This window comes from Musca autumnalis, unplaced genomic scaffold (assembly GCF_047663935.1).
Source record: "Musca autumnalis isolate F117 unplaced genomic scaffold, ASM4766393v1 scaffold_2, whole genome shotgun sequence".
Classification (NCBI taxonomy): domain Eukaryota; kingdom Metazoa; phylum Arthropoda; class Insecta; order Diptera; family Muscidae; genus Musca; species Musca autumnalis.
In genome coordinates this window covers 31,021,908-31,038,641 of record NW_027411755.1, presented here as the reverse complement: position 1 = coordinate 31,038,641, position 16,734 = coordinate 31,021,908, and the positions used below count along the sequence as shown (strand labels likewise).

The window sequence follows — 16,734 nt, the reverse complement described above, 5'->3', positions numbered from 1 at the left end:
CCAGTACTGCAAGAATCTACTAATTTTTACTATTTTTTTCGATAACATAAAGAAAAAATGTTATCGTAGTAAAAAATAGTAACTTCTTGCAGGTTCTGGAACAGAGCACAAATTGACAATAGGCAACTTTTCTCGTTCCCTTTTAAAATTGCCTCTAGTTGAAAACACATCCAACGTTTGAGTAAAGTTTTGTGTCACTTCTTGTAAATGAAAAAAAAAAACAAAATGAATAAAAGACAAAGTGCTGCCAAGTTTAAATTTTTCTTTATTCTTCTACCAGAAAAGACACAACACTTTACTCAAACGTTGGATGTTTTTTTTCAGCTAAACACATCGAACGTTTGAGTAAAGTTTTGTGCCATTTCTGTTAGAAGAATAAAGAAAAATAAACTTGGCAGCACTTTGTCTTTATTCCGATGGATGTCTGTTGAAAATGATCGGTTTGCGACGTTTTTTTCAAGATTTGACGGCGGCAATTTAAGCCGACAAAGTCGATGTCTCCGTAAAAAAGAGCGGCGCACCGCCCTCCTTCAACCGACTCTGATAGAGAGCGATTTACGTACCGCGTAAAAACGGAAAAATTCATTTTCGTAAGAAATTGAAATATTTTTGTTCACAGAGAAAAAATACCTATACGAAATATGACTTTCAAAGGTTTTAAGATTAACTTCGACTTGTCGAATGGAACAACATTTTATGAAGATACGTTATGTTATTCTAAAATGGATTTTGATTTTGTATCATTTAACCGTTCCGTTTTTTCCAAACTGCCCAGTGAGCTGAAGAATAAAGGCGAACTACGTTCCCAGCAAAATGTTCGATGCCAAAGATGCTATTCAAGAACGGGTGCAAGTGAAATGGAATGTCATTTCTTCAGCATCTTCACTCATTCTTTTTACAAGAGCGTGACCCCCAAAAGATGCAATTCATTTTCAGATCCTAAGCATGTCATCTTTACTAACTCGATGGAATGGCATCTTCAACAATTCTTTGGAATGGCATCTATACCAATCCTTTGGCATGCCATATTAACCAATTCCCAAGAATAGCATTTTCACTAATCTTTGGCATGTCATTTTCACCAACCCTTTGGCATGTAATTTTCACGTCTTGTTCGGAAAATGGAAAATGCTGTATTGAAAAATTATTTTAATTTTTTATTTTATTAATTCAAAGGAATTAATGAAATAACTATAATTTATTTATCATCATAAAGTTTACATCTATATTTGCAGTTTGTTCTCGTTGTATTCTCATTTTTATACCCTCCACCATAGGATGGGGGTATATTAAGTTTGTCACTACGTTTGTAACTACTCGAAATAATCATTGTAGACCCCACAAAGCGTGCAATTCTACATCGATATAGCCATGTCCGTCCGTCTGTCCGTCTGTGGAAATCACTCTAGCGTCCGAACGGATTGACGTAGGTTGATGAAATTTTGGGAAAATATGTTATATTTACGTAGGACTTTTGGTATTGAAAGAGGGCTATGTAGGTCCACGCTTTCGTATAGCCCCCATACAAAATGACGCGTGACGCGTCGTCGTTTTAAGGAATTTTTAAGATATTTGGCCTATTTTACCACCGAATTGGTTGTAATTTGGTACTTTGTGTCTCCAGAGGCCAAAAAATATTCCTACCAAAGTTGGGTTATATAGGTCCACGTTTTGGTATAGCCCCCATATAAGGCCCCATATAAAGTACGCGTCATTTTAATATATTTTGAATGTATTAGACCCATTTGACCACAGAATTGGTTGTAATTTGGTATTTTGTGTCTTCAGAGGCCAGAAAACATTCCTACCAAAGTTGGGTTATATTGGTCCACGTTTTGGTATAGCCCCCACATAAGGCCCCTTATAAAGTACGCGTCATTTTAATATATTTTGAATGTATTAGACCCATTTGACCAAAGAATCGGTTGTAACTTTGTATTTTGTGTTTCCAGAGGCTAAGAAACATTTCTACCATAAAGTGTTTATATAGGTCCACGTGTTGATTGATATAGCCCCCATAATACAATATCTCCCGATTTTCGATATTTTGAACGTTTTAGCCTCATTATCACACCGAGATGGGTGAAATTTGGTATTTAGTCTTCTTTAGGCGTATAAAACGTTCCCCCAGAAATTTGTAGGTATAGGTTCACGCCATCATATAGCCCCCATAGAACGGTACCTTCCGAATTTCGGTATTTTGAAGGTTGTGGTGGAGGGTATAAAAAGTTCGGCCCGACCGAACTTAACGCTTTTCTTACTTGTTTGTATTCTCATTTTTCTGCTTAATCCGACTCTTGGTCTATCAGTCGTAAGAATGTGGCTATTTCGCTATTTATATGGTTTGGTAGGGCAATTGAAAAGGAGCAGTGTGTCGTGGGGGCCTGTGCTGTATGTTGGGCAGATGTTTTCCACGGTGTCATCAGTACTTGCCCTATAGGAATTTTGACGGCTGCACCATCCCGAGCGTATTGACCCAAAACTACTCTGGTTTGTCCTGACAGCTGGCGCTTCTCAGCTGCGATAGATGGTGGATGTTCTCCAAGGACCGCATTCACACGATAACAGTTTACTGCATCTGCGACTGCATTCGTGTGAATGCTATTTAAACCTGGTTGAAAGGCTTTTTGATCTAGAGGTTCTCTCTTGTAACGTTAGACTTCTCTTTCTAGATTATGAAGACCCCCTGGCTGCCTGGGCCTGAATTCTGCTATCATCGACCATGACATTCAACTCTATTGTTCCCAACTCGGCCGCCCAGGTAGTGAACAGAGAGGCCGCAGATTTATTGGCTGGTATTTGCATATTCCTCGCGTGGAAAAAATGGTAAGATCAGACAAAAAGGAGCTCAGTCTTTCACAAATGTCGTCATTGAAGGCACCTGACGCCAAGATAGTACAATCATTCGCATCCCAGCAAAATTAAATGGAAGTGATTCCATGTGAAATCATGATTTCACTGGTTGTTTTGCATGAGTGCGAAAGGAGTCGTGAAAGATCCGATCTTTTTCATCGAATTTTCATGAGTGCAATTGAAGTCGTGAATGATCCGATCTTTTTCATCGAATTTTCATTAGTGCAATTGAAGTCGTGAAAGATCCGATCTTTTTCATAGAATTTTCATGAGTGAATTTGAAGTGGTGAAAGATCCGATCTTTGTCATAATATTGTCATGAGTTTAACCCAGATATGCCCATTGCTTGATCGTGATCATTTTAAAAGTATTTCTATATTATTTTAGAAGCAAATGTGAAATAATAACAGTATGTTTATATGTTTTTTAAAAAATTCTTGAAAAAAGTGGTTTTTGAGGCCGCTTTTGGACACAGGGTTTTATCATATAACTGGGAGTTATGGGACACAAAACATTTGACATATAGTCCAAAGACACCTTTTCGGCATGTAGTTAACGGTTTTTCGTAGTAGGCTCCACATCGTGTATGTTTTCGTTATAAAACTACCCAATAATTAATCGGTCATAACGCAAATCATTGTAAAAACTAAGCGATAGGTGGCAACTTCGATGAACTAGACCTCAAAACTCAAAAATAGTAGCTCAAAATAATGGAATCACATAATATCCCAATAGCTACAGATGTTTACTGAGTATATCACCAAAATAAACGGTACTTTGATAAACATAAAATATAAAATTAGCAAGAATTTTGTGTGTCCTATATATAGGACAGTGGGCATATCTGGGTTAAATAAATTGATAATTACCAGCACAATAAATTATCAAATATGTACCCGAATAATTGTGTACTTGCTGAAGTAATTGTTAAAATTAAAATAAAAGTCAGATTAAAGTGATCGATGGTGCCAGAATTTATATATTTTAATTAAAAATACAATGTAAATTGATATAAAACAAAAGAAAAATATATTTTTTGTTTGGAAACCTGCTTCGTTTTGTGGATATTAAAAAGAAGTATGGAAAAGACCCGGTCTATAAACCACGAGCTCCACCAGCCGACCAACACTGATATAGTAAAACATATCGAGCTGCAATTATTGGGTTGGTTGGGCCATGTTAACAGGATGGATAAAGATGCCACCGGCATATGAATACGAGCCATTTGAAGTTATGCGACCCGAGGGAACAAAACTCCAATGGAAAGATCACGATATCACAAGCATGGCATGCAAAGTGAGAGAAGCAAAGTAGGAGATCGGTAAAATAAGTATAAAAGAGACCATAACGTGGTAACTATTACAGGATAAGCTTTTTCTTTTGAAATAAAATAACAGAATTCAAATTTATACTAGATTTCCCAAACGATGAGCTTGGTTCAGAGATTGACACATAATTTATCGAATATTGGAAAAACGGAACCCCCAAGTTGAAAGAAGTATCTTGCAGCCATCGGAAGAGATAAATATCAAATTGCAGATTAATATAATATATAGTTTTGAAAATTTTATACAAAATAAAGAAAAATAACATCTGTTCATTGTATTCTTATTAATTCAACCAATTACATAATTGTATTGCAAATTTTATTTCTGATTTGCGAAAAACCGGATCCAAAGCATTGGTGCAAGAAGCCATGACAATGAACTGGTGCAAGAAGCCATGACAATGAATTGGTGCAAGATGCTATGACAATGAACTGGTACAAAATGACATGACAATGAACTGGTGGAAGATGCTATGTTGATGAACTGGTGCAAGATGCTATGACAATGAACTGGTGCAAAATGCTATGACAATGAATTGGTGAAAGTGTGTGTCACTCCCTTGTAAATTTCATTGGTGATTCACCTAAATTTTCACCTATGACATGTCACTTGCACCCATGATTCAACTCATGATTTGTCATCGAACATTTTGCTGGGATACGTTACGATATCAATGCCGTCTGCAGCGTTTGGACTTGGACTTCTTGATCCTAATTTTTACGTACTACTGTCATCCACACTTAAAATTTATTATCCAACGTTTCAAACTTGGACGGTGCGTAGTCTGCTCGATGACATCAAACAACGAGGGTGCTTGACAATATCAAAGGGCTTTGCTAAATGAAGTGTCACTATCACTGTTCTATCGCACAGCTTGCTCTGAGTGATCGATCGGATCTTTCACGACTTCCTTCGAATGGGTTCAAATGCTGATGAAAAGATCGGATCTTTCACGACTTCATTTGAACCAATGCAAAAGATCCAGTGAAATCATGGCATCCCATGGAACCACTTCCATAAAATTTTGCTGGGTTATTATTGGGTTGGTAAGTATGAAGTTCAATATTGAACAAAATCAGTAGGAAAGGATCATTTCGTGCATATGATCAAGTCAATGGCTGAATTTGAGGCGGAAATTTTTACCACAGGCGATCTTTACGTCCTGATTCCAAAAATGTAAAGTTTGTTGGGGGAAGTCCATGTTTCCCGAGATATGGGCCCCTGAAGTTCCGAAAATTCCCTTGTTAAAGTAAGAAAAAAAATTTAAATTAAAAAAATGTTGTTTTCGTGCCCTAAATTGGCTGCTGTCCATAGGAGAAAGTCTTAAATTCCCGGCCGAAGGCCGGCTACATAGAAAAAACTTACAATTTAAAAAAAATTTTCAGATTTTTTCCATCAGCTGGTAGAGTATTCAATTTGTTCCGAATTTGATTTGCTGAGGCGACTGGCCTCCAGATAGGCAATGTAGATGCGCATATGCATATTTTCTTGGGGAACGAAATCGTTTATTTGACCCGAAAGTGTGAGAACAAAACCTGGTGGGCGAAATTTGCGCCTGTCCATAGGAGGAGAAAGCTTTTAATCCCGGTAGAGATACGTTGTTTTATACACATAGACCAGAAAGTCTGCGTTCACCATAATACTTTTCAAAAATGATACTAAAACCACTAAAACCTTTATAAATATAATATATATATATCGTCTGCTCCGTCGGAAAAGGTCGTAAGTCCCTCTCAATAAATTTTTCAGGAGGAAGAAAAAACATTCCAGCGCTTTCTGTATTTAAGATTTTAGGTGTGTTCGTTTACTCAACAATTTGTACAAATTTGTACAAGTTCAGTAACTTCTTGCAATCGGCTAAGGTCTTTTGCATTGTACTGTAGAGTAAACGAACAACATCCAGTAACAATTTGTACAAATTTTGAGTAAACGAACACACATTTTATTATGATGGTAAAGGCAGTATTTTTCGTTTATTTATTCCGCTTCAATACCTGTACTTTGTTTGATACAATTCCGTCGCGTTTGGGAGATAATTGGATGTCTTTGGACTTACGACCTTTTCCTTGTACAGTTTTGTATTTTTGTAGGGACTTACGACCTTTTCCTACAATTTACGGACGTTTTTAAAATAAAATATTTATACTTTACAAAACAATGTGGAAAGGGTATTATAAGCTTGTTTTGTTCAATATTCGTGTAACATCGCGAAGTATTCGTCGTAAACCCCCTCCCCTTGCCATTTTTCATATCTTGACGAGATAAAGCGATTTAGCAATGTGTGTCCGTCCATCCATTAACAATTGTAATAAAACTCCAGACCTCAATTTTGGACCGATCATCACGAAATTTTGTGGAGAGGTCGGGTTCTGACCAGAAGTGACCCCATTGGATGTTAGTTATGATCGAAAGGTGTGAAATGGACCAAACCCACAATTTTTACCCGACTTTGTAGCTGTCCTGTAGATCGCAGTAATATTCCGATCGGCGCGAAATTTTAAGAATGAATTGATTTTAAGACAAAGAATAAGCTTGCAATTTAACATGGTGATGATGTTGGAAATTTTCCTAATGAATTTACAATTTCAAATTAGCAATTATTTTATACTACCTACTAAATGTATTGAATTCCCACTTTGTTATATTAGTAGTATGGTAACTCTATGAATTACCTTTGTACACGGCAACACTGTATTATATTTATGTATTGCCTTTTTCTCATTCCTCTTATTCTTCTTGTCTGATCAGTTGTTCCTTTCATCAAGTTTTAAAGTCTCCCGCTAAATTAATTAATAAAGCCCTATTATATTGTAAATTAAATTGTGGAAACCAGCCTTTCATTTCTAATAGATGAGATAATTATTAGCGGGTTTAATGGACCAAAACTTTTGTGTGAAATCTAATATATAAAAGACAATGTGTGTATGTTTGTATGTTCCGCATAGACTCAAAAACGGCTAAACCGATGTTTTTGAAAATTTCAGAGAATATACAAGGAACAACCGAGGTGACAAATAGGCTTTATATTTTTTGAATTTCGGAGGGGGTGGGGGCAGGCCCTATTTTTAAAAAACGCTTTTTTTGCAAAAGTTATAAAAGTATCGGTCAGAAAATTAATTTGCGAGGCAACGGTTGTTGAATCTCCGACCCTAAGTACTTATTCCATGTAATTTTCAGATTATGCACAGGGATGTCCCTTGGTGGAAGTAAGCTATATATTTAGTTGAATTTCGGAGGAGCGGGTTACACCTGTGCCCTGTTTTTTAAATGCGCTATATATAAAACTTACGAACGATTCCGTTTCCCCAATCTTGGGTATATATTTTAGCAATAAGACCCGACCAGAGTAAAATTCTAAGTCGGTATAACCATTACCGTCTGTCCGTCTTTTGAAATTAAGATACAGCTCGCAATTTTTAAGATAGATCTTCGTGATTGGGTATAGAAGTTTCTATTACTTCTAGGATGTTTGGTATTGACGCCTTCATATACCTCCCGATTTCCGGTATTTTGAAGGTGTGGCCTCAATATTCCTCCGAAATGGCTGAAATTTGGTATTTATTTTTCGTTTCGGCTATAAAACTTTCTCCCATAAATTTGTCTATATAGGTCCACGCCTTCACATAGCCCCATAGAACGGTGCCTCCCGAATTTCGGTAGTTTAAAGGTTAGCCACATTGTTTTACCGAAATTGCTGAAATTTGGTATTTAGTATACTTCATAAACGAAAGGAAACTAATTGAAGTAAAATTCAATACAACTCATGGTGGAGGGTATAACAAGTTCGGCCTGGCCGAATTTAACGACGTTCTTACTTGTTATTGATATTCACTTGCATATCCGAACTAATTTGCGATGCAAAATAATTTAATTGACATAAGAAAAGGTAACATAAACTGTTTCAAGGGCCAGCAATGTGGACCGGTTCAGCTAATATTTAATATAAAACATGACACGTTGTACTTACGACCTTGTATTTGTGCCTTACGACCTTTTCCTTCAATTAAATTTCATGATTAATTTCGTTAATGTACGTGGTTTCTTAGCTACATTGTAATCCCAAATAGTGTCGTTTTTTCTTCCCAAGTATTTCTGCCCCAACTCACTGCATCTTTTGTTTTTGTCTGCAAACCATGTAGAATCTGCAGCATGTAATGTCTTCCTGCGTTTAGGAAGTTTATTATCAGAGCTTTCAGAATCACCGTGAAAAGCATAGAGAACTAGACCCATGACACCATCGTCTAATTCCATTCCAAATTCATACTGCTCTTTGTTAGCAAAAATCATGATGTCTTCTTAGTTTAATAACATTTCAATCAATTATTATTTTAGAATCATTTAATAATATAAACATTGCACTTACCCGTCCGTTAGAAGGTATTTATTGAATTCAGAATACAAACTAATCTCGTTTTGTGAATAAATGTCCCTAGAGAAACCACAAATTACCAGTTGATAAAGTTAAGTAAGATATACGACAGAAAAAACAGTAAAAATTATGATTTTTTTTTTACAAATTTTTCAATATGTTAGGCATTTGTACACATACAGCATCCTAATTGGTATCAATGAAAAGCCAGAAGTCCATCTTTCATAATCAGTGCGCTTATAGAGGAAAATAGATTTCAAATGTAAATTTTCGTTGCAATATAAAAATTATCACATTTTTGTTCAAAAGTTTGGTCCACAGGGTCCACCAAATATCATCCGATTATCATCCAAAGGTGTAGGCTAGTTCTTTACATTGTACCCCAACCATGGATGACGTTAAACATTATATCTGAACTACATTAGTTGTAGTATTCTTTTAAAGTATACGATTTCCTGTGGACTTACGACCTTTTCGAACTCAAATTTGTACGTTTTGTGGACTTACGACCTTTTCCGACAAGGGCAAAACGTATAGAAAAACGCGACATACTACCATTTTCTTTGTATCATACGACGTGTTTTGACTTGTACTATCATCCTGTAACAAAAACGCGATTTCCAAAAAAAGTGGACTTACGACCTTTTCCGACGGAGCAGACGATATATATATATATATATATATATATATATATATATAAATATAATTTTCTTAGGGGACGGACCCGGTTATTGGACCCGAAAGTCCGGGTACAAAACCCTGGTTGGACCCTGCTCTACTGAACCGATTGCTACAGTTCTACGAGTTCTGAAGATTCTAAGGGCCATATCTCTGGATCCAGAGAAGGTATTACAACATATAGCACCATTTTGGAAAGGTTAACGTGCGAGCTATAATCTGACATACATTAAGCGGTCTCCCATAATGGACCCATTTTCGACTTTTTGAGGGTTTTATGGAAAAATCCGGGTCCAAAAATCAATTTTTGGGTTATATCACCTGACCATATACCCAGCAAAAATTTGGATCCGGTAGTCATTACGTAGCCCATTACAAAGTAATGTAAACAAGCTTCTTTTCCCATTACAAGTAATCTGAAAAGTAATGGGATACTTCTTAAAAAAATTACAAAGCAAACCTACTTACTTTGCTCCTCACTAAGTAATGAGGACGGTGGCACAGTGAGTGTGTGTCCGACTATAAATCCTAGGGTTGTGTGTTCAACGCTCACTGTCGGCACGCGAGTTTTTTTTAATTAAAAAATAACAGTTCGTGGTGCACATGTGCACTGCACATTTAAGTTCTTAAGCATCCCTTAATGTTCGTGTGCGTGGCACAGTGTGTAGTGTCTTCGGCCAGAAATCAGAGGGTTCGTGGGTTCAATTCGGGCAGACAGCGAATTAAAATAAAGTAAAATGAAAGTAAGAAGTGTGTTGAAATAAAAAAATCTCCACATCAACTGTTCTAAAAATAGAATTTTTTTCAACTTACTTTTCAACTTCTAGTGGCCACAGAATAACTAGCTATTCTAGTGGTCATAAAATAACTACAAACTGAGTGCGACATGCCCTTGTAAAAATAATGGGGAAGAAAGGTGGTTTGCGAGTAGTTACGGCTTCCAAAAAATCCCTTACAAAACCCATGATTTTGGGAGGACTTTTTTTGCTGGGTATATATCACTTGAAAATAACCCCATCATTTGACCACTTCTTGGATAGGTATTTCCAAATTGCTTTCCAATGATACTCATTTTGTAGCAGTCGCGGTTCAGTAGAGCCGGGTCCAACCCGGGTTTTGTACCCGGACTTTCGGGTCCAATAACCGGGTAACCGGGTCCGTCCCCCAAGAAAATTATACATTTCCGTGATCAGCGCAACAATATCTACCTCTGGAAAATTTTTCAAAAAAATCGGAGAGTTTTTACTAAGCTAGAGTTGTTCCTGCTATTGAAATATTGGTGAAACTGTAGATAGAGCACACTAGTCCATACAGAGAGCGATAATTAACTATAAACAAACCGGAATTTGTACGTCAAAACGCAGATCTGGACATTATATAGAAGCCAAAGTCTTACAATCTCAGCGGTATGCTTTGAATCGTTATCTTGTTGCAACCAAAAATTTCGTACCTAAGACAAGTTCTTCTGCATTTGGGTTCAAATTGTATTTCATGATGTTTAGGTAACCATACTTGTCCATTGTCGATTCAATAAATATAAGTTGGCACACTCCAGAAGCTGCTATACACCCCAAACCATAACAACACCCCCACCATGTTTTACAGTGCAAAAAAAGATTTTGTTTTTCAAGCGCTGTTCCAGCTTTTCTCCAAACAATTTGAAGTCCTTTCATTGCAAATACACAGAACATGTTTGGAGGCTTGTTTATGTATTCATTAGCAAATTCAATACGCTTCTGCCTGTTCACTAGTGATATGTATGTTTTTCGCCGTGCGGCTCTATCGTGATATCCAGCTTTATGCAATACTTTTCTGGTGGTTTCTGCACAAATACTTTTTTGTGTGTCACTTTCACATTTTCAACAATTTTCGAAGTAGTTATTGGACGGTTTATTTTAACTATAGTAATTATGTTGCGCTTCTCCCGTTCTGATAATATTTTGACCGTCCAAATCTGTGCATTGACCGTCCAGATTAGGATTTTGACTTAAAAATTCCGTTTTGTTTTTAGTTAATTATCACTCTCTGTTCTCTCAGTTTCACCAATATTTCGAAAGCTTTTTCCATTATTTACCTAAAATTTTTCTTTTATAAATGCTAATTTCTTTGCCCTTGTTTTCCATTCTTGAAATAAATTACTTTTTTAAGTTATTTGTGCAGACTAGATCATAAAATGACCAGTTGGGACAATATTGATTAAAAAGGGAGGAAACTGCAAAAAATTTTAAAAAAAACTGACGGTATTATTACAACATACGAAGTGAACGCAGACTTTTTGGGGCTCAAATGTATCTTATCTTCCTAATAGTAATATATTTTCTGGAATATTTCTTTTTATTCTGGTACTAAAGAGTGCCAATAAAATATTTATAAAGGAAAAACTGTTCTCATTTACTAATGTTTTAGTATCATTTTTGAAAAGTAGTGAGGTGAACGCAGACTTCCTGGGCTATGTGTACATGTGGTAAAAATTATTTCCTCAAATTTACAACAAATATGTTGATGTTGCTGCCCTAATTTGTGTTATTTCAACCGATATAGGTCAATTTGATTTCGTTAGAAAGCTGATAACAATGCATATTCAATACTTGGTTACTTGAAGGACTTATACCATACCAAAAAAAGACCTTGTATAGCGGGCAAACCTGAAGACTTTTCAAAATGTTTAAGGCCTCCCAGCGGAAGTCCATAGTTTCCGAGATATCTGCAGTAATTCGATTTTTGTACCAAGACTTTCGGGTCAAATAACCAGTCACGATATGCATCACATAATCAGCGCACGAAAAATGCATTCCCGTAATCAGCGCAGCAATATCTAACGTAGCAAAAATTAAAAAAAAAACTAAAACCCATTGTTCTTTTACATATAAATGGATATAATCAACCCACTGGGTTTCAAATGTCAATTCCATTGTGTATGCTTCAACTAAATCCACATAAGCGTTAACGCTGTAAAAATCTATAATATAAACATGCTATTAAGTCCAAATATGCCTTAACCTAACTGTATTTCATTTCCTTTTAGATGATTATGGTGATAAAATCGATATAGTCGATTTATATGATTGCCACGCCCTTCTTGAAATGGTATGCTCTGAATATTCCCAAGTATATGTTAGTCTAAAGAAGTCTTCAATCACTCAAATGGACCTTCCACCTCAACCAACACCAAAAATCCCTCGCCAAAAAGATACTAAATATGATTCCGAAGAGCCTAAATTTATTAAGATTATCTACAACTTGTTGAATGGAACAAAATTTACTAGATATTTTGACACTAGATATTTTGACAAATACAACATGTCGTCTTACCTACGCAACGATCTCAAGCAGCTGCACAGTCATAAACTACGTTATTATTGGATTGGTAAGTTTAAAGAAGCAAGTGAATAAAAATATTTTTTTAAATATTATTTTTAAATTAAACTACCATACAAATTAGAAATAAACAAGTAAAAAAGTGTCAGTCGGCTCTGCCGACAGAGGTATACCCTCAGCCAATGTGAATTGAAACTTTCATCTACGGATGGCCCTTTTTCAACATTTGAACTTGCCGACAAAAATGTGGATTAGGAATTAACACAAATGTTGAACTTTTGTGGGGGAGGTACCCTTAGGGAGGACCGATATGGGCCATTTTAGAAGTTAAACTAAATTTTGACAAAATATTAGGAGATCCAAAGTTTGGACCAAATTGGTTGCACCATTCAAGTGATATCGTCCTAACATTTTAGTGACATTTTTTAAATATTGGGGAGAAGTTCCGGAAGTTGGGAACCGGTATTGCCCCAAGAAACTAAATTTTTTATGAAATATGACGAAGACCAAATGTTGCACCAAATCGGTAGAACAGTTCCAGGGCCACATATGATGACATAAGGCTTTTTACACCTTTCGGGATGTTTTCCCAAGAAATATGGGACCTGCTCCTGAAAAAACTTTTACCGTCGTAATGGAGGTAGCGAATGCAAATCGCTTCAACAAAAATCAAAGTGATTCGAGAGCAGGTCTTAAAGTGAACTTATCCGAAATTTTGTGTGGGAGGTAGCCAAAGGAGTGCCCAAATATAGTCCATAATTCGAACCTGATCTATATCTGGTAGATATATTAGGATGTGCAGAGTAGAGTTGGGCAATCTAGTTCCCGGAACGGATCGATCTAGTTAGTTCATTTTCCCAAAAGGAACTAGTTCCTAGACCGATATATTTCAACGAATCTTTCTCTTTCATCGTTCCTTTCATTCCAAATAGTTCCGAGACCGAAATGGTTCAACGAATTTTTCTCTTTCATCGTTCTTTGCGCTCCAAATAGTTCCGAGATTGAAATAGTTCAACTAATCCTTCTCTTTCGTCGCTCTTTTTGTTTCCTTCGTTCCAAATAGTTCCGAGACCGACATTTTTTCATGGTTTGGTGGATGAATTGACATAAAAATAAATAAATTGCAGCGAACAAACAGAAACAACCTAAGATCGACGTAGGCGTTATATTGAAGGAACTAGAAAAACGAAGGGAACTATATAAATTAATGGTTCAAGAGCTGGATATAGTTCCAATAGTTCCTTGTTCGGAATAGTTCCTTGGAACTAGTTCGTTCCGGAACTACACAACTCTAGTGCAGAGTATGGATTACATCAGTCACTCCCTTCAAGAGTTATTGTGCGCATATTTTTTCCGAAGATTTTTGAATTTTTTATTTTTATACCCTCCACCATATGGAGGGTATAATTAAATTTGTCATTCCGTTTGTAACACATCGAAATATTCGTCGGAGACCCTATAAAGTATATATATTATTGATCAGCATAAAATTCTATGTCGATTTGACCATGTCCGTCTGTCCGTCCGTCCGTCCGTCCGTCTGTCTGTCTGTTGAAATCAAGATACAGCTCGCAATTTAAAAGATAGAGAGTCAAAATTTGGTACAGAAGTTTTTATTACTTGCAGGATGGTTGGTATTGAAAATGGGATATATCGGTCCACGTTTTGATATAGCCCCCATAGAACGGTACCTCCCGATTTTCGGTATTTTTAAGGTTTTAGCTTCATTATCCTACCAAAATGGCTGAAATTTGGTACGTAGTCTTCTTTAGGTGTATAAAACTCTCCCCCAGAATTTTGTCGGTATCGGTCCACACCTTCATATAGCCCCCATAGAACGGTAACTCCCGATTTTCGGTATTTTTAAGGTTTTAGCTTCATTATCCTACCAAAATGGCTGAAATTTGGTACGTAGTCTTCTTTAGGGGTATTAAACTTTTCCCCAGAATTTTGTCGGTATCGGTCCACACCTTCATATAGCCACCATAGAACGGTACCTCCCGATTTTCGGTATTTTTAAGGTTTTAGCTTCATTATCCTACCAAAATGGCTGAAATTTGGTACGTAGTCTTCTTTAGGGGTATTAAACTTTTCCCCAGAATTTTGTCGGTATCGGTCCACACCTTCATATAGCCCCCATAGAACGGTACCTCCCGATTTTCGGTATTTTTAAGGTTTTAGCTTCATTATCCTACCAAAATGGCTGAAATTTGGTACGTAGTCTTCTTTAGTGGTATAAAACTTTCCCCCAGAATTTTGTCGGTATCGGTCCACACCTTCATATAGCCCCCATAGAACGGTACCTCCCGATATTCGGTATTTTTAAGGTTTTAGCTTCATTATCCTACCAAAATGGCTGAAACTTGGTACGTAGTCTTCTTTAGGGGTATAAAACTTTCCCCCAGAATTTTGTCGGTATCGGTCCACACTTTCATATAGCCCCCATAGAACGGTACCTCCCGATTTTCGGTATTTTTAAGGTTTTAGCTACATTATCACACCGAAATGGCTGAAATTTGGTACTTAGTCTACGTTGGTGGTATAAAACATTCCCCCCGGAACATTGTCGGTATCGGTCCATGCCTTCATATAGCCCCCATAGAACGGTACCTCCCGATTTTCGGTATTTTGAACGTTGTGACCTGAATATTCTACCGAAATGTCTGAAACTTGGTATTTAGACTTCGTTGGGGGTACTCAAACTTCCCCTTTACATTTGTCAGTATCGGTCCACGCCCATATATAGCCCCCATGGAAAGGTATCTCCCGATTTTTCGTATTTTGAATGTTGTGTCTTTAATATTCCACATAAAATGGCTGAAATTTGGTATTTAGTCTCCAATGTGATATAAAAGTGTGTACTTCTTGATTCTCTTACAGAAATATAGGAAATTTGGTATTTAGTCTTCTTTGAGCCTAAAAACTTTCCGTCAGAAATTTGTCTGTATAGATCGACGTTTTGAAATAGCCCCCATAGAATGGTGCCTCACATTGTTTTACCAAAATTGCTGAAATTTAGTATTAAGTCTTCTTCATACACGAAAGGAAACTAATTATTCCATTTTACTTCAATACAACTTGTGGTGGAGGGTATAACAAGTTCGGCCCGGCCGAACTTAACGCCGTTCTTACTTGTTTTTTATTTTATTTATTTGCTTTGCAATTGAAGCCAATTTTGAGGCCAATTTATATAATTACAAAGAATCCACCTAAATATCATAGCTACTCTAAAAACAATTTCATATATATAATTCATCCAATGTAGATGGTGAAAAGGCCAAGGAAAGTGATCATGTTCATCAAAGTTTCTTAACTCATTTATATGACATGATGAATAATTTAGTTAAGGACTTTGGGAAAGTAGAAGAAACCGCGGCAGGTACTACTAAAATTCCAACAGCAAATGTTAATCAAGACTCCAATTGCAAGATAACCTTGGGATCTACTACATATACGGGGGGACAAAATGTCTATGAAATTTCTGTAAAGGAAGCAATAATTGAAGACAAAGTTATACATGAAACTTTGGCAACCAAGGAATCCGATTCTATGACAATTGATTGCGAACAAAAGGAAAAGACAACAACTGGAGATGGCACATCAAATAACAGAACTGATAGTGTCACTACCAATACTAAAATTCCAGAGAAAACAATTGATCATGATTTAATTTTGAAACCATTAGATGAAGCCGCAAATGTTGCAATACAAAGAGTCCAAGAGAAATCATCTGAAATTGCAAACAAAGTTATACATGAAGCTCTTTCGGGTGAAGTTGTTGAGGGTAGTGTCGAGGTGGTTACACATCGATCTGCTACTAATCTACGTGAACCAGGAAATACTACTCATCAGGGCAATGATACATTAAAATACATGAATGTATTAAATACTGCAACACATTCCTCTAAATCAACTGAAAATAATGGAGAGCCAAAGAAAAAGATAACGAAAATGAATGCAACAAAAGAGTTTCAAAACCCTTTTTAAAATTAAATAATCCATTCTTCCAGGACAGCAAAGCAATATCATCTGTCACTACAACCTCTGCAAATGCCATAGCAACAATACCAACAACATTAAATAGTTTGAATATTTTCAATTTCACTGCCAGCAAAACATGTGAAAAAGAAAGCGCCAGCCACCATATCTGTTTATCATCCTGGTAAGTTTGAAGAGTAGCATAACTTT

At 36.4% G+C, this 16,734-nt stretch overlaps 1 protein-coding gene across 5 annotated transcripts in view; it reads left to right on the top strand.

The window, feature by feature from the left end:
• LOC141393866 (uncharacterized) overlaps positions 1–16,734 on the top strand; it is an 84,642-nt gene that overhangs the window by 66,536 nt on the left and 1,372 nt on the right. Inside the window, exons 1-4 of one of the 5 annotated variants that reach the window (XM_073967458.1) lie at positions 7,108–7,188; positions 11,654–11,692; positions 12,254–12,595; positions 15,812–16,708. In XM_073967458.1, coding sequence (XP_073823559.1) covers positions 11,680–11,692; positions 12,254–12,595; positions 15,812–16,533 — 1,077 coding nt within the window. In that variant the 5' untranslated portion in view covers positions 7,108–7,188; positions 11,654–11,679 and the 3' untranslated portion in view covers positions 16,534–16,708. The other 4 variants (XM_073967459.1, XM_073967461.1, XM_073967460.1 and 1 more) reach the window with 4 other exon arrangements.